The sequence below is a fragment of the Oncorhynchus nerka genome, linkage group LG27, assembly GCF_034236695.1.
Source record: "Oncorhynchus nerka isolate Pitt River linkage group LG27, Oner_Uvic_2.0, whole genome shotgun sequence".
In the NCBI taxonomy this organism is placed as follows: Eukaryota; Metazoa; Chordata; class Actinopteri; order Salmoniformes; family Salmonidae; genus Oncorhynchus; species Oncorhynchus nerka.
Window position 1 is genome coordinate 24,453,713 of NC_088422.1, and position 23,421 is coordinate 24,477,133.

At 42.9% G+C, this 23,421-nt stretch overlaps 1 protein-coding gene across 1 annotated transcript in view; it reads left to right on the plus strand.

Annotated features, from left to right (window-relative positions):
* Positions 1-5,402: 5,402 nt before the first annotated feature.
* Positions 5,403-23,421, plus strand: part of LOC115111424 (spermatid perinuclear RNA-binding protein-like) — a 47,643-nt gene continuing 29,624 nt past the window's right edge. The window contains exons 1-6 of the mRNA XM_029637458.2: positions 5,403-5,630; positions 10,649-10,822; positions 16,944-17,182; positions 17,900-18,065; positions 18,676-18,820; positions 22,913-22,998. Coding sequence (XP_029493318.1) covers positions 10,820-10,822; positions 16,944-17,182; positions 17,900-18,065; positions 18,676-18,820; positions 22,913-22,998 — 639 coding nt within the window. The 5' untranslated portion in view covers positions 5,403-5,630; positions 10,649-10,819. The remainder of the gene's footprint in view (positions 5,631-10,648; positions 10,823-16,943; positions 17,183-17,899; positions 18,066-18,675; positions 18,821-22,912; positions 22,999-23,421) is intronic.

The following is a 23,421-nucleotide window of genomic DNA, read 5'->3' on the forward strand; positions in this document are numbered from 1 at the left end:
TACCTATCAAATCATTTTTAGACCTTCACAAGTTCCAAGGGTGTTAGAAACATATGATCATGGAATATATATTACAATAATGAGACAATGGCAATCTCACAGACCTTTATTGTAGAGCTGACATGACGTCCTGATTTTATGCATTGACGTATTGATTAAATCCTGATCTTCTTGTTCTCTAAACTCTTTGTCTTTGTATCCCTTTCTGATGGAGGCAACGTTTTTTTTAAGTCACTCTTTGGGACCCCAGGCACAATGGTGCTTGTGTTTCAACAGCTGCAATGTTTACATCTTTGTCATATGAAAGCTCTGTGACTAGATGCATGTGAATAAGGGAATGTGGCTGGGGACATTTCTTAGATATCTTTTTGTGAGCTTATTGCAAACATTTTGGGACTACTACCCTGTAAATGTGCAGCTGTATCGTATCTCTTTTTCATAATTCAACGTGCTTTCATGATGTCTTTACCTGTCAAAGCTAGTTAAAAATATCTCTCCCTAAATGAATCAATGTCTCATTTGTAGGGACATATAATTTGATGGGTCATGAGAAGACATCACAGGCAGTAGCTCTTTTTAATTGGTGTGATTTATCACCTTCCTCTGCAGTAATTCCCAGGTGAACATACCTGTCTTCTCAGCCCTGATAAAATGATTTATTTCTTGGGCCAGTGAGGTTTTGAGAATGTAGATCTTTCCTTGCTGGATCCACACAATGTTTTGTCCCAGGCCGGGCTATTAAAATGGTTCCTGCCTCATTTTTCTGCTTGGAACCACCTAGGTGCAGCTAGAGCTTAAAGGAAAACAAAAGGTTTGTATGAGCTGACCAATGTCCTCTTTTATTTCCCTTCAACAGCAGACAGATGGACCTCTCAGTTCCTTTTCAAAGGCAGTCCGGCTGCATCTGAAATGGCATCCTATTCCCTATGTAGTGCGCCACTTTTGTGCACATAGGGAATAGGTTGTGGGCCTTGGTCAAATGTAGTGCATTAAAAAAGGTAACAGAGTTCCATTTCACATCACGTTTTGAAGTGTTGCTGCCTTATTTTTAAAACAGATTGGTAAGCTACCCACAGTAAGTCTGGCTTACACCAAACTCAGTCTTCCTGATTACAGTCTGGAAAGGCTCCTTTATGTTGTAGGCACAATGCATTGATAATGAAGGGAGCTGTGTTTTTTCTGATTGAGTGAGAAAGACAGGAGAACCAAACACCCACATGGACAGCCACACAGCCGCCCCCTTCCAAAACAACTGTTGAATTTTCAAATCTAAACATTGAGATGTCTCAACCCCAGGAAAAAAAACGTTGAGAGAACCAATCAAAGCTCAAGACAATTTCTGTGTGAATATTGCACCATCAATGCTCTCCTGTCCATACCAGTGTGTAACAGCACTCCCTTGCTGTGTACCATGTGAGTCGCATCAGCCAGGCTAACCCAGTGTAGGATGCACTCAGAAAAAGGCTTACAAATGAGTTCTTCGACTGTTCCCAATAGGAGGACCCTTTGGGTTTCATGTAGAACCCTCTGTAGAAAGGGTTCTACATGAAACCCAAAAGGGTTCTTCAAAGGGTTATCCCATGGGGACACCTGAAGAACCTTTTTAGGTTCTAGATAGCACCTTTTTTTCTTAGTGTGGGCATCTATACTAGATGCATGAGTGGCAACTGAACTGCAGTCTACTGAGACTGAGGCATTGGCATAGCAATCAAGTACATGGTTATTTTTATACAGTGCTCTCCTGCCATGCTTCAATTATGTATGTGTTCAGTATCGATGATACTTCAATTATGTATGTGTTCAGTATCGATGATACTTCAATTATGTATGTGTTCAGTATCGATGATACTTCAATGATGCATGAGTTCAGTACAGGTTTTGATTGAATGGATCAGGGATCTCTCATAGTCTTCACTCCTCATTCATACATTTTTCAATGGCTAGTGCGTTAGGTCAGTGCATGGTGTTTGTAGCATCAGGGTTGTGAGTTCAAAGCTCTCATTGGCCACTTATGCTGAATATATGTGTCACTGTCAGTGTTGACAGTACTGTAATTTGATTTGGATAAAAGTGTCCATCATGATATTATTATCATATTATTGTCAGCTGAACAGCAGTGAGGCGTGTTAGCCATCCATCCTCTCCCTATAGCTGCAGTCATTTCCTCTTGACCTTGAATGCCCATGAATCAGCAGAGTAGTTGTGAACATGCAGCAGCCCATCAAATATTTATACCCAGATCTAATTCAGGACTTCATGTGGTTTTCCTTTGCTTTGGGGCCAGGATCCATCTCTCTTGGGGTTGAGTAAAGTAAAAAGAAACACATCTGTATGACTGCTCCAGCTTGCTTCAGAGTAAACATGGAGGAAAAAGGGATTTTTTGGAGGAATGTATTTTATTAGATTTGTTTTTTAAAATCTCCAATTCACATAACAATCTGTTTTAAATAATCAAGTTAATTTGAAACACTGAGATGACCTCAATTTACTGAGAACCGCGATATCATTCACATCCCCTCCCTTCCACATCGCCACATCAACATGCTTCCTCCTTCTGTATCACATATTACAGCTCTTAATGTTACATGTAATGTGCTCACTGGCCTGGTAGCACCCCCCCCCTCCCAATGCAATCAGCAATCCCCTGTTGATTTAGCAGACTGCTCTGCTTTGTTGCCTTTCTCTGTCCTGATCCCCTGATAGGAGCTCACAGCAGAGGTGAAGGCCAAGCTGCTGTGTAGGTATCTGGGAAGGAAAGACCAGGAGAAATTCTACAGTGGGTTGGATTGAAAAATAAATAAATAGGGTGACAGTGAAGGTGACACTGATAAAGAGAGAATGAGCGAAATGATTGTGTCAGAGAGAAAAAAACAGAATGGGGGTAGAGAGGGAGAGATGGAGAGGAAGAGAGCGAGGCAGCAAGAAAGAGAGGCAGCGAGAGAGAGAGGAAGAGAGAGAGAGAGGGAGAGAGGCAGAGGGAGGGATAAAGCTAGGCTAATTGCTAACATCTGGATGGGCTGTTCAGTGTTGTTGTTATTAGTTGTGTCACAGAGTTTCTAAACCCAGAGGCGCAACATCGCGAGACGTCCGGGATCGCTTGCGAAGCAGACCAAACAGCAGGCCGGGGTTTGGGGTTTGAGAAGTCAATGAGAGAAGTGACGTCTAGTTCAATGTCTAGTTTTGATTTACATTTGGTTGAGTTGTCAACTAATGTGAATTCAATGTTAAATCAACAAAACATTTCAGCATGTCATTGGATTTAGGTTTATGGATGACGTTTTTAAAATCCAATCAGTTTTCCACGTAGATTCAATGAAATGAAGTGGAAACAATGTTGATTCAGTGATTGCAGTGATTTTTCTCAAAATCGAAAAGCACAACCAAGATTCAAACCAATGTCCTAAGTATAGAGTAAAAATAACTTGATGCTGGATAATGAACAATGCCGAAATTGCCAAAACAAACTTCCAGATGTAATCAAGGCACTCTCATGTACTGAATATTCTTCTTTCTTCAGTTTTAAAGCTAATTTTCTTGCAATTCTATACATTTTGCAATGTCTAATGTGTATTCATGTGATATTTGAGTGACTCAAACATGGGTCTATGGGCTAAAAAAACCTAGCTAAAAAATGCTAGCTGACGAGCTAGTTGATCTGGACATTTATGACAAGTTATGAAAAGCTCTCTAAGGTGTGGAATGACTGACATGAAAAGACAATTTCGAAATTGCACTTTGTGCATTCTACTCTTACAACTTTCAAGAGTAAGTTGAAAGCCGTTATGAGTTCCCCCCTGCCGACCCAAACACCCCCTAGCCTAGGCGACTGCCGACTGACTGTTCTACAAATTACCTTGCATCATAAATAACTCCTCAATAATATTTGTAAATCAGTCAATTTACCCATGATACATCACCCTTTTGATGATCTCGAACACGGCCAATGACATCACATGATTAGTTGGACTAGACACACGTTTCATACCTGTTTATACCTGAGTTTTAATTTATCTTTTGATAGAGGAATATGTCATGTAAATGAACTACATACAGACAATAATTTGAAGAGCTTGGAGATACTGCTGCTATAACAGAAATCTTGACAGCTACGATAAAGCCAGACAGTATCAGCCAGGTGTGTCTGCAGAAACACTCAGTGCTGGTGTGTGAAATCACACACTACAGGATAAGATGAAACACATTGCACTTCTATATACTTTCTTTTTTCACCTCATTTTGTAAGCGTTGAAAATAGCTGTTCCTTGTCTACTATCCTACAGAACACTCAGATGGTTGTATACGGTTCCTATAATTGCAGTGTTTAGCATTGAAAGATTCAATCATAGGAGTTATTATTTTTCGGACATTGTTGTATACACGCCGCAATTCCATAACCTGTAGATATGAAGGTGTGATGTTACTTGATTAATACCAGAGAAACAACTACCTGTGTATCTAAGCACTGCAGTGTGTCCTGTCTATACGCATTGTCAAACCCCTGCATGTTTGCTGATCTTGTTCTGCAGTGCAATGGCTGTCTCACCTTGAGGTACACCTGCTGCTGTCTGACGCAGGTTGAGAACACGTCATACTCCCTCCAGCCGAGCCTTCTGCTGATGGAGCTGTACCACAAGCAATCTCACAGCACTGAAACGAGACCGTTCTATAGCACAGTACAGTACTATCATATGAAACAAGATACTATTATAATATGACAATTGAAAACCATAACGTCTAGCACAGTGAATCAAACAGTCATGGGCATTCAGTGTATGAATGATCCGACACTGAAGATCAAGCAAAGAGCAAACTATTGATCTTGATGATATTGCAGGCTAAGAGTCAACATCAACAATGCCTGTGTGTGTGTGTGTGTGTGTGTGTGTGTGTGTGTGTGCGTTTGGAGGTGATGCACACAGGGCTTAAATTATCAGCTGTCAGAGTGAGGCCAGTAACTCATTCTCATAATCAGAGTGTATGTGAAAGGAGTGTGCAAGAGACTCTCCGCTGAAACTATTTACTAATGGATGTTATTTAACAAACTGTATAATTATGCATGTAACATGTCTATTACATCCACCCCTGACATTTTCCTACCATTGAGGTTTGACATTATGTCCTGGTCTTTTTGTGCAGGGGTGGATGTAATTATTGTGCTGATTGACTTTGTTTTTAAGTAACACTGGTTAATTCCATGCCGTTTCTGTAGGCCTAGCCTATGTTTTATTGGCTTGTTCAAGGTTGTGAATAATTCCCACTGTGAAATGTTGGGACAAAAAGCAAGCACATTTCAGTCATATTCATTCTCACACAATCATATAGGCCTAGTCCAATTCTCCAAGGCATAATTTGCTTACCAAATGCAGTCATATGTCTTGCGTTTTAGCGCTGAACAATCATAACGCGCGTGCGCAACTATTCCGCTCTTCGTTGTTGCCGCGGTCAGTGAGCGCGCTTTGACACGGTTGTGACCAAGAAACAAGCGTGTGCTGTCGGGTGCTGAATCCACGCTGTCCCAAACCGAGATGAAAAAGGAGTTGGTTGCGCAAACACGAAGTCCTACCAGTAAAAAGCTACCATTGAAATATTTGGGATGTGTTGCCTTGGTTTGGTTCAAGAACTGTAACTATGTAAGTATTTACTCAATGCCAAATTTTGCTTGAAATAGCGCCGGCAAGGATGCATATCCTGCTGCACTGTTGGTCAGCGGTGCTGCTAGCAACTTAACAAGGCAGCATGCAAATTCCGAACGTTTTCTGAACATGATAGGTGGCTACTTGTTATTTCCCCCTTTATATGACATGCACTCTTCTGGATGTTTTTATTTTCCAGTGACTTTCAGTGATCTAATCATTGATGTCTGTCAAGGTAGGAAGCCATGCCATTTGGCTAGCTAGTTAACGTAATATCACAATTCAAAAGGATTGTCAGAAACAAATTGAAAAGAGGACGAAATGAACTTTTATGTTGGTTCGAGTTTTATATATTTATATTTTCACTTGCGGTTGTTTGATGTATAAGTACACCTGTCATATCATGCAACTTATGTCAATTTACTTCTGAAAGTTGTAATAGTAGAATGCACAAGGTACACTTTCGAAATTGGGTAGTGCATCATAAGTTTTCTTCTTGTCATTGCAGACCTTAGAGAGCTATTTATAACTTGTCAGAAATGTACAGATCAACTTGCCCATGTCTGCAAAATAAACGTTGCTCTGTTTTTTGTCGTCCATAGATGTTGCTGTAATGTTTGTCCCTCAAATAACACATGAACACACACAAGACATGGCAAAACTGCAACATTTTATCTGCACCCCATGACAAAATGTGTAGAATTGCATGAATTGAGCTTTAAACCTGCAAAATATTCTCTCCGCCAACAAGATGAGTGTGAACAGTTTTTGTCATGAACAGTGCTTGTGCCCATTGAAATAGAAGTGGTGTGTGTGTGTGCAAAAGGGAGGGAGGGGGGGGGGATGCGGAATGTTCCCCAATGCTGGAAGGGGGCCCTGAGTGAAAATGTTAGGGAACCCCTGCTGTACAAGACTGTAGACTTGGGCGATATGGATGAATTTTTAATGTAATTTTTAAATGACCCTTTTAAACCACTGCTACTACAAGTTTGATTGTAGCCATTAACAATCACCATTATTAGTAAACCTAAGGAACGATATCAGCAAAATGCCTGCGATAAGTGTTCGTTATGGTCGGTGTCGATAATGTTTGTTTTATCGTCCCAGCTTTACTGCAGAGTAAGCAGCAGAGTGCACAGACTAGCAGGTACTGGTCCTTGCCTATGGAATGGAAACTGTAACCGGAGCCTAATTTCCTCAGGCTCCCTGGCCCAGTCAAGCTAAACTAAACGGGCATAGAGTGCACGGCTTGTAAATGAGAAGTGTGTGAGTGACATTTTGTTTTGCAATTAGTGTTATGCGTCTTGTTTATACAGAGTACACCACTGTTTTCTCAACCACACGTCTAACAGTGAGGCTACTGTCAACAGTGCCGAGGTGGTGATGCAGTTTTTGCTTGCCAGTCTTTTTGGGTGTTGCTTTTTCAGTAATAGGAGAAGCCATACTATAACCAGCAGATATGTCATTGAAGAGCAGGACACCTCGGACTCGTAATATGACCCCTTTGAAATTGATTAATTGCATTCCATTGATCAATGGTACATCTATAATGACCACTAAACCATCTCAATGATCCTGTTTTATCTTCAATCCTTTTCGTAATACATGATGGGTTGTCTGTTTGTGGGTGTGCATAGTTATACATTTTGAAAGCACCCAAATTCCCTGCTATCAACATATTCCAGTGTTCCATGCCCAAGGCTCCGCGGCTCAGAAGGGGATGTTTTGGAATTGTCGCTTCATAGCCTAACTGTTAAACTGAAACCATATCTGCCTCAACTAAGTGTTGGCAGTCATCAAGGCCTAATGGATGGAATGTTCTCTCTCTGACTTGATGGGTAAGATGTCTTAAGATATTATTACTGAATTGCTGTTTATTTTTCTCCTCTTACACACGTGTGCGCGCACACAATCTTTGAAGATTATTGTTGGGTGGCTGAATCCCAGACATCAAAGACATTATCCCATAATGACTAATAAAATGCTGATCATTAGGTGTGCTCTTATAGACATGACACCCCCCCCCCTTTCTACTCTCCACACACAGGGAGGAGGATGCCTGAAACAAGTGTATATGGTGTGGAATAGCGAAGTCTTAGAACACTCATTTGGCCTTGTCTGAAATATGTGCTTTACCCAGAGAGACGGCAGAATTGATTGACCTCGGGGATTCTTTCTTCCTCAACTATTTAATGTCCTATGAAAAATGAAAACAGTTTGAGCGTGTGTGGGCAGATTATTCTCTACTGCACCTGTAAGAGGTTTGCAATGCATTATCATGCTCAGGTTGTAGCTACACTACTAGCCAGTAGCCACATTGTTAACCAAATTCCCAAATTAAGTTCCATATAAAGGCTAGAACTCGATTTGCCTCTTGTTACTGTCACAATGGTAGGCCTGGTTTGGAGCAGGTGTGTGAATAAATAGGCCTACCTGAGGGGATGTCAAACCTCAGATAAACACCAGCTAGTTACGCCTCCACAGACTCTTTCCTTTGTTATCCTCACATGTCTTCTTCAGCACTGTAATGTACTGCTCATGAAGTCTGCCTCTTAACTGTTTTCAGCATCCCTGATATAGGACCTTCAGAGCCAAAGAGGCTTTTTTACTGACTGTTTTACTGGCACTGAAATATTCATGCCAGAGTTTTTGAACAGGCACAACATTCTCCTCTTTCACTGTGTTTTGAACAACCACCAAGAGGCTCTCCTCTTTCTGACACATTTAGCTCTCCCTTCAGCTCTCCCATGGAGCACTTTCTAGGTCCCTTGGGGTAGTCACTGACTCGCTGGTTGCTGCAGGCTAGTTAGTTGAAGGTTTGGTAGAGGTGGTGACAGTGGTTGAGTCTTTTACCTCGGCACCAGTTAAGTGGTGAAGCTATGTGAGCAGTGTTTTAAACTTTAGACACGCACACGTAATCCAGAGTTGTTGTAAAGATATCCCCCCAAGGTTGGCCTGCTGCTTGTCCAATGGATTTGGTGGATAATAGTCTCACGGATGGTGAATCTGAATCAGAAGCCAATTCAGAGCTTCAATCTCGAGGTCCACAAGCCTATATGTAAGCTGTCCTGATTGTGTCCACTTGATCTGCATGAAAGTTGTGTTTTGGGCACAGATTCATCTATGGTAGTCTCTCCGCCTTGTCCATGTTGGCCTCCTTGCACTGTTTGCTGCCTGTTTGCTCTCTGTCCTCCCCAGTACCGTTCATCAGAGCCAATGTGGCTCTGTCTGATGAGGTGTATTGGATGGGACTGTGATTGCTGCCGTTCAGTGCTCACTCATGCATGGGAACATGATGTTTCCATTACCTGGGAAATAGACAATGATAGCTCTCAGGTCAGGACAGGGGTACTCTGCTGCAGCTCCTATAGACTCATAGACCCAAACCCAACCTTAACATTCAGATTTCTTACTGTGGCGTGTGTGTGAATAGGAAATCAGCTAGGCCTGAAACGAGGACACGAGCACGCGCACACGAATATGCATACACACGCCCTTTCTGAGCTGCTTTTAGGAACAGACTTTGATAAGAGCATTGTACGTATGCTGTATGCCTACAGCACATCGCATTGTTTTCTCATAGATCCATTAATGTATTAACGAAGGCATAATCCTAAATATAAAATGTGTTTTCCTTTTAAGCCGGACATTTCATAACAGATACAGTTGTTTGTGCAGTCCCCATCAGGGATGTGTTGCCCAGTCTGACACAGCGGGACTCTATAAATACGCTTTTGAGAACAGATGAAACATTTGAGGGAACCACAACATCTTCTAGGCCAGTTGTTTCATTCAAATGAACATGCAAGTTAAGTTACATTACTATAAGAATAGACAAAACTGTCCTCATGTAGCCTGTAAGTGAGTGGACTGGAGAGTCCTTGGGCAGATGGTTTGGCCTTTTGAGAAGGAGACCTCCTGTGTCACTATCAAGACACTTTAGACGACTTTATCAATCCCGTTGAATAAGAGCAGTTGTTAGCGAACCAAAATGGAGAGCTCTATGCCTTGCCCGCTGCTCAAATTGTGTACCACTTAGCCTAATCTGTTTTAAAGCAGCCAGCTGTGCCTCTGTTACATAAGGGCCAATCTCGCAGACAGATTAAAGCTTCCCCCCTGGACTAAATTGCACTAAGTTACTTTAAAATGGTTGGTTTCATGAACATGGATTAGGACTTTGTGTACTCTTAAGTCCCGGAATTTGACTCGTCTACTAGTGCATATTTGTCCAGTTATTTACGATCTGACTCCAGGACTGTGTGATCCAAGGTTAGTTATGGAATTGGCGTAAGTCATAACTTTGAAATCATGTTAACAATGTGATTTCCTAAGTGAGAAATTGACATCGTCATACATCAAATGTTGAGCGACGCACCATTTGAAGTAGATAGCTGTAGGCTAAATAGGCCTTATTCAGTGAGCGCTCATCTGTCCTGGCCAGTACCATGGTGCAGACAGAATGTCATTTGGAAGAAGTCCTCTGCCAACATAAAATCCCAGCTCATAAAGTCTACTGCAGTGAAAATGACCTAAATAAACACAACCCCAAAATAAACCTCCCTGGGTTCACATAACCTTCTCCAAATAGAGGACAGGAAGGGGAAATGCAGACAAACCACTTCTCTAAAAGTTGGAAATGAGGCTACCTGAGCAGTGCCATCCTGGGTTTTAGATTTTAAGATCCTACACCGTTTGCTACCCTGTATCGGAGTACCCCTCTGACGATTTGTAAAACGCAAACACATTCTAACTGTTCTGTTCGGTCCCAGAAACCGATGGATTGAGACAGAGCCAGAACACACGTGGGTAAAGAGCCGTTTTGAAAATTCGGCATTGGGTAGAGATGATCTAATTACTTTTTTTTTGTACAATACTCCTCATTTTGACATCACAACAACTAACTTCAGTGATTGCAGTCTCAGACTGAAGTATGTAGCGAACGACAGAGCAGCGGAAGAATTCCATTTGTCGTCAGGCAATACAGTGTGCTAAATGCCTATCATTGTATCCCACAGCTTTTTCCACAGCTGTGCTAATTTACCTGTATCTCTGCCACATGGGACACGACCTACCTGAAGGGTCAGAGTTGACTGCATGAGGAGGCAGAGTTAAGGGAACCTGGTCCTGACCTGGACCCCAACCAGTCACACTTCTAAACCAGAGGTCTGTGGTCCTCTCCTCTAGAGATGGTGAGTGTTCTGTCTGTGTGTGTGTCTGAGGCTGGTGGGAGGAGCTATAGGAGGACAACTCATAATGGATTCAATGGAATGGTACCAAACACATGGAAACAACATTGAATCCATTCCAGCCATTACAATGTGTCCGTCCTCCTATAGCACCTCCCATCAGCCTCTGGTGTGCCTGTCTGAGTGTGAGGATGTCTGTCTGAGGTGGCTATCTTTGTCTGTGGCTATAATGTATTTTGGGTCTGTGTGTATGTTTCTGTATGTCAGTTCTTCCATAAAGAGCGGTCACAGAGGTGATGTGTAATGTATTTTGGGTCTGTGTATGTTTCTGTATGTCAATTCTTCCATAAAGAGCGGTCACAGAGGTGATGTGTAATGTATTTTGGGTCTGTGTGTATGTTTCTGTATGTCAGTTCTTCCATAAAGAGCGGTCACAGAGGTGATGTGTAATGTATTTTGGGTCTGTGTGTATGTTTCTGTATGTCAGGTCTTCCATAAAGACCGGTCACAGAGGTGATGTGTAATGTATTTTGGGTCTGTGTGTATGTTTCTGTATGTCAGTTCTTCCATAAAGAGCGGTCACAGAGGTGATGTGTAATGTATTTTGGGTCTGTGTATGTTTCTGTATGTCAGTTCTTCCATAAAGAGCGGTCACAGAGGTGATGTGTAATGTATTTTGGGTCTGTGTATGTTTCTGTATGTCAGTTCTTCCATAAAGAGCGGTCACAGAGGTGATGTGTAATGTATTTTGGGTCTGTGTGTATGTTTCTGTATGTCAGTTCTTCCATAAAGAGCGGTCACAGAGGTGATGTGTAATGTATTTTGGGTCTGTGTGTATGTTTCTGTATGTCAGTTCTTCCATAAAGACCGGTCACAGAGGTGATGTGTAATGTATTTGTTTTGGTTGTTGATGTGCACACCTCTCTCTGATGTAGAGGTGTGATTTTCACTGCAGTGTTAATTTCACTTAACGAGACGATAATTCCATGTGAGACTAATGGACATTCAAGTAGACATGAAACTCTCATCTGTTTTGTCCAATCATAAGCAGGCATCCCTGTGCAGAATATATCATGCAATCCTCTCATTGACTGATAACATCTTTCTGTTTCACATGATTTTTGCGTTGATCTGGCTCTCGCACACAGCTCCCGGACACTTCGGTCTCTTTTGAACTGATTCTTTTGAATTGATGCACAGTCAGGACAGTTCAATTGTAACAAACTAACCTCAATTAGAAACAATCATTTATTTGAATGTCTTTGCTTTCATATATGCCACTTTTGCTCTGATCACATCGAAGCTCTATTTTGCCATGTACGCTGTCATTTATCTGCATGTTGCAGTTGCCTTTTCTGATTGGAAAAACAAATGCTTTTCGCTGAAATATTAGGAGTACAGTAATACTTCTGGCTTTGTTGGAAGGCTCATATTCTCCCCTTTAAAAGGAAATCAATGTTATTTACCCACCTCCGACGGTTATTATGTAGAGAAAATCAGAGCTAAATCCTATAGCCTGTGGTTAATTTTGGCTGGCATTGGTTACAATGTTGTCAGTTAAGGAATATGAGGCATTAATAGGCTGAGTGTGCACATGATGTAAGTAAGAGGTAAATCTAAATTATTTAATGGAAAAAAAATGCACTGACTAAAACTAATGGTAAATAACTAAAACCAAAGAATGAAATTACTAAAGTGACTAAGACCAAAGTATATTTTAAGAATAAAACTGAATCTAAAATAGCTGCTAAAAGTAGCCCTTTACACCTTTGAAAATTGGAGATTTGGGTACTGATAAGCGCCTCAATAGTAACGCATTAGCTGTACCGGAATATTATATAAATTACGTCAGCGCTCGGGCTGTGCTCTTCACATCCCTCTATGGGTTTTGACTGACAGCCGTTCTGATATTGAGCACCGCACACGATAAGAAGTTGCCCCCCATCTCTCCCGCTAATTCGGCAACTTTTGCAAAACAAATTGTCTGAGTGAGGAAAATGCTGTAAATGTAGGACTCGATATATTTTGAAAGATGATACGTTGAGGATTATAATAAATACCTGCTTTGATGTCATACAGGGCCTTCAGAAAGTTGTCATATCCCTTGACCTATTCCACATTTTCTTATAGCCTGAATTCAAAATGAATTATATTTATTTTTCTTCTTACCAATCTACACTCAATACCCCATAACAACAAAATGGGAAAAACATTTTGGGGACATTTTGGCAAATGTATTAAATGAAATACAGAAATATCTCATTTACATAAGTATTCACAGCCCTGAGTCACTACATGTTAGAATCAATCTTTCTAAGTAAGTCCTTCTAAGAGCTTTCCACACCTGCATTGTGCAACATTTGCCCATTTTATAATTTTCAAAATTCTTCAATCTCTCTCATTTGGTTGTTGATCATTGCTCCATCCCCAGTCCTTTAGGATTACAAGCAAACCCATAACATGACAGTCACCACTATGGTTGAAAATATGAGGAGTGGTACTTAGTAATGTGTTGTATTGGAATTACTCCAAACATTACACCTTTGTATTCGGGACAAAAAAGTTAATTGCTTTGCCACACGTTTTGCATTATTACTTTAGTGCCTTGATGCATGTTTTGGAATATATTTGTTTTATTCTGTACGTGTTTCCTTTTCACTCTGTCAATTAGGTTAGTATTGTGGAGTAACTACAATGTTGATCCATTCTCAGTTTTTTCCCATCACAGCTATTTAAACTTTAACTGTTTTAAAGTCCCCATGAGGCTGATCGGTTTCCTTCCTCTCCGGCAACTCAGCAACTGAGTTAGGAAGGAAGCCTGTATCTTTGTATTGATACAGGATCCATAGTGTAATTAATTACTTCACCGTGCTCTGAGGTATTCAATGTCTGCTTGTCAATGTTTACCCATCTACCAATAGGGGCCCTTTGCGAGGCTTTGGAAAACCTCACTGTTTTTGTGGTTGAATCTGTGTTTGAAATTCAGTGGTTGACTGAGGGACCTTACAGATAGATCATTGTATGTGTGGGGTACAGAGATGATGTAGTAATTCAAAAATCATGCCAAATATTATTATTGCACACACAGTGAGTCCATTCAACTTATTATTTGACTTGTTAAGCACATTTGTTCTCCTGAACTTATTTAGGCCATAACAAACGGTTGAATACCTATTGACTCAAGACTTTTCAGCTTTCCATTTTTTATTCATTTGCAAAAATTTCACAAAATGTTATTCCTCTAACATTATGGGGTATTGTGTGTATGTAGACCATTGATATAAAAAATAAGCTATTTATTCCATGTTAAATTCAGGCTGTAACACAACAAAATGTGTAAAATGTCAAGGGGTGTGAATACTTTCTGAATCAAGCCAGAGAGTCCAAATGTGCACTTCAGATTTCCATATAAAATCATGTCATATACAGTGTCAACGTTTATGTTCACTAGGTTTGATGTACAGTTATAAGATGACATGGCGCCATACCTTGGGTTGTTCTGAACACAATGTTTGGTCTATTGTGAAGAAACCTTGCCACAGAAAACACACACCTGAATGCAATTTACTAGCACCCACTAATTAACTTGTCATTTTTGCAGATTAAGTGTTTGGGATAATAATGTATCCATTTTTATTGTTTACAAATTAGCTATGACATAGCCAATGAAAAATATATATACACACAGTGCATTTGGAAAGCATTTCCACATTTTGTTACGTTACAGCCTTATTCTAAAATGGATAGTGTTTTAAAGTCTTCATAAATATACACACTACCCCATAATGACAAAGCTAAAACAGGTTTTTAGAAAATGTTGCAAATGTTAAAAAATGTATTTAAAAAAAAAACGTATACCTTACTTACATAAGTATTCAGACACTTTGCTATGAGACTCGAAATTGAGCTCAGGTGCATCCTGTTTCCATTGATCATCCTTGATCTTTCAACAACTTGATTGGACTCCACCTGTGGGAAATTCAATTGATTGGACATGATTTGGAAAGGAGCACACACCTGTCTATATAAGGTGTCACAGTTAACAGTGCATGTCAGAGCAAAAACCAAGCCATGAGGTCGAAGGAATTGTCCGTAGAGCTCCGAGACAGGATTGTGTTGAGGCACAGATCTGGGGAAGGGTACCAAAAAATGTCTGCAGCATTGAAGGTCCCCAAAAACAGTAGCTTCTATCCTTCTTAAATGGAAGAACTTTGGAAGCACCAAGACTCTTTCTAGAGCTGGCCGCCCTGCCAAACTGAGCAATTGGTAGATAAGGGCCTTAGTCAAGGGAGCTGACCAAGAACCCGATGGCCACTCTGATAGAACTCCAGAGTTCCTCTGTGGAGATGGTTGTCTTTCTGGAAGGTTCTCCCATCTCTGCAGCACTCCACAATCAGGCCTTTATGGTTTAATACATGGATCCTGGACTTCCTGATGGGCCGCCCCCAAGTGGTAAGGGCAGGTAACAACACGGGGGCCCCTCTGTGTGTGCTCAGTCCCCTTCTGTACTCCCTGTTCACTCATGGCTGCACGGCCAGGCACGACTCCAACACCATCATTAAGTTTGCTGATGACAACAGTGGTGGCCTGATCACCGATAACAATGGGACAGCCTATAGGGAGGAGGTCAGAGACCTGACCTTGTGATGCAAGTGTAACAGTAGAACTTTAGACCGTCCCCTCGCCCATGCCCGGGTGCGAACCAGGGACCCTCTGCACACATCAACAACAGTCACCCTCGAAGCATCATTACCCATCGCTCCACAAAAGCCGTGGCCCTTGCAGAGCAAGGGGAACTACTACTTCAAGGTCTCAGAGCAAGTGACGTCACCAATTGAAACGCTATTTAGCGCGCACCGCTAACTAAGCTAGCCGTTTCACATCCGTTACACAAGGACAACAACCTCTCCCTCAACGTGATCAAGACAAAGGAGATGATTGTGGACTACAGGAAAAGGAGGACCGAGCACACCCCCATTCTCATCGACGGGGCTGGAGTGGAGCAGGTTGAAAGCTTCAAGTTCCTTGGTGTCCACAACATCAACAAACTATCATGGTCCGAATACACCAAGACATTTGTGAAGAGGGCATGACACAGCCTATTTCCACTCAGGAGACTGAAAAGATTTGGCATGGGTCCTCAGATACTCAATGCTGCACCATCGAGAATCCTGACGGGTTGCATCACTACCTGGTATGGAAACTGCTCGGCCTCCGACTGCAAGGCACTACAGAGCGTAGTGCGTACGGCCCATTACATCACCGGGCCCAAGCTTCCTACCATCCAGGACCTCTATACCAGGCGGTGTCCAAGGAAGGCCCTAAAAATTGCCAGTGACGCAGATGTACAAGATCAGGAACAGACCACCTACCTCACATGGGTCAGGAAGCAGGGCGCATTTGGACTAGGCTACAAATATTCCCTGGGGTGGTTCGGCATGAAAAATGATTTGTAGATCAATGACTGTCAACACAGCACAACATTGAAGGAGAAGTCTTGTCAGTCTTGTCACATTAACTATTGTCCTCAAATTTGGTCTAATAGTTGTCCCATAATCACCAAACTCTTCCCTTTCAATTGCTACCTCTTCCCTTTCAATTGCTACCATGATTATGCATATGCTTTTCATATTTGTTCTGTAAGAATATAATTTAGACCTTTCTCTATAAGCCAATTCTCATGAGTGTAAAGCGTTAACACTGATGCAGACAGGCAGTGCAATGTATGTTTCCCATGCCACTAAAGCCCATTAACATTGAATAGAGAGGGGGAGAGGAATAGAGAGACTGACCTTGGGCTCAAAGCTGTGTACAGTTAGGCTTGCAAATCGGCACACATTAGCTGATGCAGCTTATTTCTAGGCAAGCACGCTATCCCTACGAATATCTCGTAATGTTAATATTGTATAGGGCAATATTGGCTTTGTAAGTAGGACAAATGGAAATATGCTGCAGCACCTGTTGCTAGGAGGTGTTACTGTCAAGTATATGCAGTGTAAGATGGCTTGTCTGGTTCAGCAAACAAACACCTAACTGTAATTGGTAAAGTCATTTGGAGTTTTCCTCCAGACTTTTTTTTACAAAGGATCATGTTCTCAATGACTTTGTTCTTTCTTCCTCTCAGAGGTCCATCCGATTGTTTGCCAATGACGACCGCCACGTCATGGCAAAGCACGCCAACATCTACCCTTCACCAGAGGAGCTGGAGGCTGTCCAGAAGCTGGTGTCCACCGTGGAATGTGCCCTCAAGCAGGTATCAGACTGGATGGACAACCTCAACGCCTCCCAAAGCAAGGTCCCGACCCCCACCACCAGCGACCCCAAGGATGTTGAAGACTCTACAAGCAGCCGCAGCACCACAAAGTGAGTCTTCTTCTCCCATGTTGCAAAAGCTTGAGACGCTCTACATGGTAGGTTTTTACAAGGCACTGATACAGTTACTGCCACCTATGTTCTGGTGAAAATGTGTTACTGCCACCTATGTTCTGGTGAAAATGTGTTACTGCCACCTATGTTCTGGTGAAAATGTGTTACTGCCACCTATGTTCTGGTGAAAATGTGTTACTGCCACCTATGTTCTGGTGAAAATGTGTTACTGCCACCTATGTTCTGGTGAAAATGTGTTACTGCCACCTATGTTCTGGTGAAAATGTGTTACTGCCACCTATGTTCTGGTGAAAATGTGTTACTGCCACCTATGTTCTGGTGAAAATGTGTTACTGCCACCTATGTTCTGGTGAAAATGTGTTACTGCCACCTATGTTCTGGTGAAAATGTGCTACTGCCACCTATGTTCTGGTGAAAATGTGTTACTGCCACCTATGTTCTGGTGAAAATGTGTTACTGCCACCTATGTTTTGGTGAAAATGTGTTACTGCCACCTATGTTCTGGTGAAAATGTGTTACTGCCATCTATGTTCTGGTGAAAATGTGTTACTGCCACCTATGTTCTGGTGAAAATGTGTGGGCTACATCAATTTAATTTTGAGCGTCTGAAAGCAAAACATTTTTAGTAAAAAATGACATCCTTAGAAACTAGTGTTATGTGGCTGATTTACTGTTCTGCTCTATCCTCACCAGGCCCCAGAATGCTTCGATCCTGTGTGGGGTTATGCGTGTTGGTCTTGTGGCTAAAGGCCTCCTGGTTAAAGGAGACATGGACTTGGAGCTGGTCCTGATGTGCAGAGACAAACCCACCAAACTACTGCTGTACACTGTCAGCACCAACCTGCCAGTGCAACTACTGGTCTGTTTCCACTCAAGCATTTTACATGAGCAAACTAACTGTAACATTTTAAAATGGATGGGATGGCACATTATCCTAAAAAATGTAAAATTTTCCAATGTGAGTTTTGAATACCAGTACTTTAGGTTGTGCAGTGCAGATCTGAGCCTACCACCATTGCTTTCTGTAATATAGTGCAGACCTAACAACATCCACAACTGCAGTCTCTAGTGCATTGCAGAGCTGACTACTGTACTGTACATGGTCTCCTCGTCAGCCAGTTAAATACCGCTCCATCCTGCTGTGAAGGTTATCATCAAGGGACGATTCCATTAGCACCTTTCGGCTTCACAGCACAGGGGATGGAGAGAGGTTGTCACAGAAGTAGAGCGATGATGCATTCTTCAAAGGAACTAGCAGGAACTAGACTAGATAATACACCTGAATCTTTCTCCCTTTGAACATAATCACTACAAAATAAGATGCCATGCATAGGAAATTGAATTGGAAGTTTCTTAGTATGTTGCCTGTAAAGTTGAAACTTTAGTAATATAATAGTGTGTGTGTGTGATGTTGGACGTACCACAGCTGGCTTATGATCTGCCTCAACCCTGGTTGGTTGCCCTTTCAGACGCTGACCGAGGACAAGTATGAGGTGCGGCCGAGTGTGTCGGAGTCAGCCATCCAGGTAGTCAACACCAACAACCCCAAATTCACCCTGAAGATTACCCTGTCCTCTCTGGCCATGAGAGAAAAACACACTGCCACAGAAGAAGGTATTTACCCCTTCTGTTTGTCCTTGCCATGAGATGTTTTTTCTCTTATTTAACCTTTTTAAGGAGAAAGGGGAGGGGGTTGGAGGTGGTCAGGAGAAAAGGGAGGTCCGGGAGGGGGTTGGAGGTGGTCAGGAGAAAGGGGAGGGACGGGAGGCGGTTGGAGGTGGTCAGCAGAAAGGGGAGGGGGTTGGAGGTGGTCAGGAGAAAGGGGAGGGGGTTGGATGTGGTCAGGAGAAAGGGGGGGGGTTGGAGGTGGTCAGGAGAAAGGGGAGGTGGTTGGAGGTGGTCAGGAGAAAGGGGAGGGGGTTGGAGGTGGTCAGGAGAAAGGGGAGGGGGTTGGAGGTGGTCAGGAGAAAGGGGAGGGGGTCGGAGGTGGTCAGGAGAAAGGGGAGGGAGGGGGTCGGAGGTGGTCAGGAGAAAGGGGAGGGACGGGAGGGGGTTGGAGGTGGTCAGGAGAGGGGGGGGTTGGAGGTGGTCAGGAGAAAGGGGAGGGACGGGAGGGGGTCGGAGGTGGTCAGGAGAAAGGGGAGGGACGGGAGGGGGTCGGAGGTGGTCAGGAGAAAGGGGAGGGACGGGAGGGGGTCGGAGGTGGTCAGGAGAAAGGGGAGGGGGTCGGAGGTGGTCAGGAGAAAGGGGAGGGACGGGAGGTGGTCAGGAGAAAGGGGAGGGACGGGAGGGGGTCGGAGGTGGTCAGGAGAAAGGGGAGGGACGGGAGGGGGTCGGAGGTGGTCAGGAGAAAGGGGAGGGACGGGAGGGGGTCGGAAGTGGTCAGGAGAAAGGGGAGGGGGTTGGAGGTGGTCAGGAGAAAGGGAGGGGTTGGAGGTGGTCAGGAGAAAGGGGAGGGGGTTGGAGGTGGTCAGGAGAAAGGGGGAGGGGGTTGGAGGTGGTCAGGAGAAAGGGGAGGGGGTTGGAGGTGGTCAGGAGAAAGGGGAGGGACGGGAGGGGGTTGGAGGTGGTCAGGACGGGAGGGACATGAATCTGATAAGTGTCTCGATAGTAAGATCTTGAAGCGTATCTTCGTTGGGATACAGCCAAGTGTAAAAAGAGCCATCTCTGCTCAGGTTTCTCCTACAGCATTCTGTCTCATCATTCTTGTCTAACAGAGAGTCAGGATGCTTATTTCCTTGCCCAACATCCAGTTAGTGGGAAACTGGAGAGTGAGAGGAGTGCTTATGCTGTGGTTTTTAAAAAGGAAATGAATGAAAGGTGAGTCAGACATGAAGAGCAGCCATTATATAACACCTATTGTTGTGTCAACCCCACTGGGGGAGACTGAAAAAGGTTTTCAGCATTCTGTACAAAAGGTCGTTGCAGCATAAATATTGCATTGAGTGTTAAGTGTAATACTGGAGCAGATCAATTCTAGGAGAGAAAGATTTTGTCCTGAGCCTCCAAATAATCCAAACAGCACAAGCAAAGAAGTAACCAATACAATATGCCAGCACAAGTCCCCCGGCAACCTCTAGTTTTGGGGAATAACCCGAGCGGAACATTGACTGACTATTCTATCCATAGAATTTAAATTAGGATTAAATTTACACAGTTCCATCTGGCCTCGCAACTAGTTGTGGTACTTTACCGTAGCATCCTCAACCCTGAGGAAGGCACATTGCCCTGAAACAGTTCTCTCCATTGAATGTTTGGGAGTATATGTGCAAATGTCTGTATTTTACCACAGCACTCCAGCCCAGCATCTGTGGATTATTAAACCTGGGAGCTCCAGGCTGGGAGCCCGTCTAGCAACGAGGCCCAGCGCAGGATGCCCGGGTACAAGGGGCTCCCCCTTAAACCACTCTGTCTAGCCCTAGACATGGCTCCCCCCTTCTGTTCACTGTACTTCTCTTCACTGGTTTACTGTATACCATGACATTTTGGTCCATGTCCATTTCAGAGCTGACCAAAGACAGACAAACTGGTATCCAACTGCCTTCTTGACTCCTGATATTCATCATATTTTGTTATTTGTGGAAGACTGGTGGTCTATGCCCATTGATAATTGAGGCCTCTCTAACGTTGCAGTTGATTTGCTCAGAATGACATCCCATAAATTCATGTTGTAAAGTCAGCGGTATTAATTTTCTTTGGTTTTTGGTCACTAATCAAAATCTAAGTTGATGACGTGTGGGAGAGCTCATTGGTGTTGTCTTATTGGAATGTGGTACTTATGATTGATGGCTTCTTCATGACCTGCCGCTGGTGGAGAGCATAGGAAGGGCTCATGAGGTTCCATTTGCCTGGTTTCTTGGACAATCTCATTTCCGCAGAAAATATCACAAAATCCCTGAGAAATCCTGAAAGGACTGAGATTTAGTGTGTATTCAGTGCCTCTACTGTCCTATTTATGTCCTTGCAGTCTCTGGGCCAAGATCCTTATCAGATGCCTGTATTTTATTTCCCAGATCTCCCCTGGCTCAGACCATGAAGGCCCTCAGTCTAATATTAGGAGGTGGGACATGGAATGACCCTGTGTTGTGATACGGGTTGACCCTGGCCTGTGTCACTCATTGGCTTGTCTGTTAGTCCTCCACCTCTTCCAACCTGTTCAGCTTTCACAATGGACTCTACAGCAAAGATCTGCAAAACCACACACACAGTGCTCTTACAAACCCTTCCGTAAATACAGTATACTACCGCACATGGCTACTAGCCATGCATTTGAAATGGACAGTGTGGCCACTAAATTAAAAAGCCAATGATCTTAGAACAAGAATTCGCCATTTTAAAGAAATCAGAAAAGTAATTTGATTTCCAGCTTCCTCTATTCTCCACAGCTCAATAAACCAAGCAAGGAATTAACATTTAAAACCTAAAAATAAGTGGCTCTTACTGACCAATTTCATTAGTCTTATTGATATAAATATTTGCAGGAAAATATGTCCCAACGGTTGGAGTCAATTATCCATCCAAAAGTACAATGACTAATTCTAAAATAAGAGGTACGACCTAATATAATTACTGCCGAAAAGGCATTTGATTGTGAGGAGTGGGGGCTAAGTTTTTGTACCTTTTTGAAATAGCCAGTGTCATTTGTGGTTCTAGATGTAGGCCAATATACAGTAGATGGAATTGAATGTGAATTCCATTGCCAATTTGCCACGGTAATTATTTGGGGGGAGATGGAGAGGTTCTCATACTAAGCTCGGAGTTCTTTAGTGTGGTGGTGCAGTATGTTTGCTCGGCCCAGAGTAATCACCTCCTAGCTAGTTGCTCCTGAGAAAATGAGCTTTCACTTTCTTTCCAGGGTGGCGTCCTCACTCTGATGTTTATGTTCTGCCGTTGCTTTTTATTTTCTCCCACGGCTCTGTTCCAGCCATGGCACGGCACGGTTGATCCCACAGGAAGCCAGTGTGGAAACTTTTTAATAAACATAAACATCTGATCAACCTGCAAGACAGAAAATACTAGCATGGCATCCTACTACAATACATTACAAATGAATTGAATTATGACTAAATTCCATTTTTACAATTTCAATTCCAAGGCTTTCCAACTACTTCTCTAAACATCCTATGGTTACAGAACGAATCTCCAGACATGATCCCCTTACATTCTTCTCATCTAAAAGTCTGTCGTATGTCCTGAGATGTGGCCATGCTCTCATTTTCGTTGTCCTGCACTGAACCGACAACACACTATTCTGGTGGTGAAGCCATCTCAGTGCCACTGATCTGCATCCAGACTTGAGTGTCCATCCGGCAGAGCCACAGCAGAAGCATGCACTCACATTTACTTATGTTACAGCTCTGTAACACTTCTGTCAGCTTCTGTGCAGGAGGGGGAAAAAAATCTAACTTTCAAAACTTCAAAATTTCCCCTCAACTCATTCTATCAGATCAGTGGGATGCTATTTATAGCCGGCCACCCTACTTGCCTGTGTGTCGGTCCTAAATGATAGCTTATTCCCTAAACGTGCCTGTGTGTCTGTGGATACATCCTAAATGGCAGCCTATTCCCTAAAGTGCTCTACTTTTGACCAGCGCCCACATGGGTAATAGGGTACCATTTCAGATGCAACCCGTGTCTGTGTGGCAGTCTTTCTGAAGGTCCCCTCGGTCAACACAATGTGTGTCCTCATCCTGTCCCTCTCTCCAGAGGAAGGCGTGGGGGACCTTGAGGTGCTGGACGAGCGGCGGTGCCAGGCCGCACTGGCAACACTCAGACACACCAAATGGTTCCAGGTGGGACATCTGTTCTGATTTCATGTTTTGATATTCAATTCATATCTCATTCAGATAGAACAGTTTGCTCCCTGGGAGATATCTAGGGAACATTAAATGGCTGACGGGAGAGTGGGCTATGTTTAGAAATGCTTTGTCAAGGGATTCTTTCTAACAAATATACACTGCTCAAAAAAATAAAGGGAACACTAAAATAACACATCCTAGATCTGAATGAATGAAATATTCTTATTAAATACTTTTTTCTTTACATAGTTGAATGTGCTGACAACAAAATCACACAAATTATCAATGGAAATCAAATTTATCAACCCATGGAGGTCTGGATTTGGAGTGACACTCAAAATTAAAGTGGAAAACCACACTACAGGCTGATCCAACTTTAATGTAATATCCTTAAAACAAGTCAAAATGAGGCTCAGT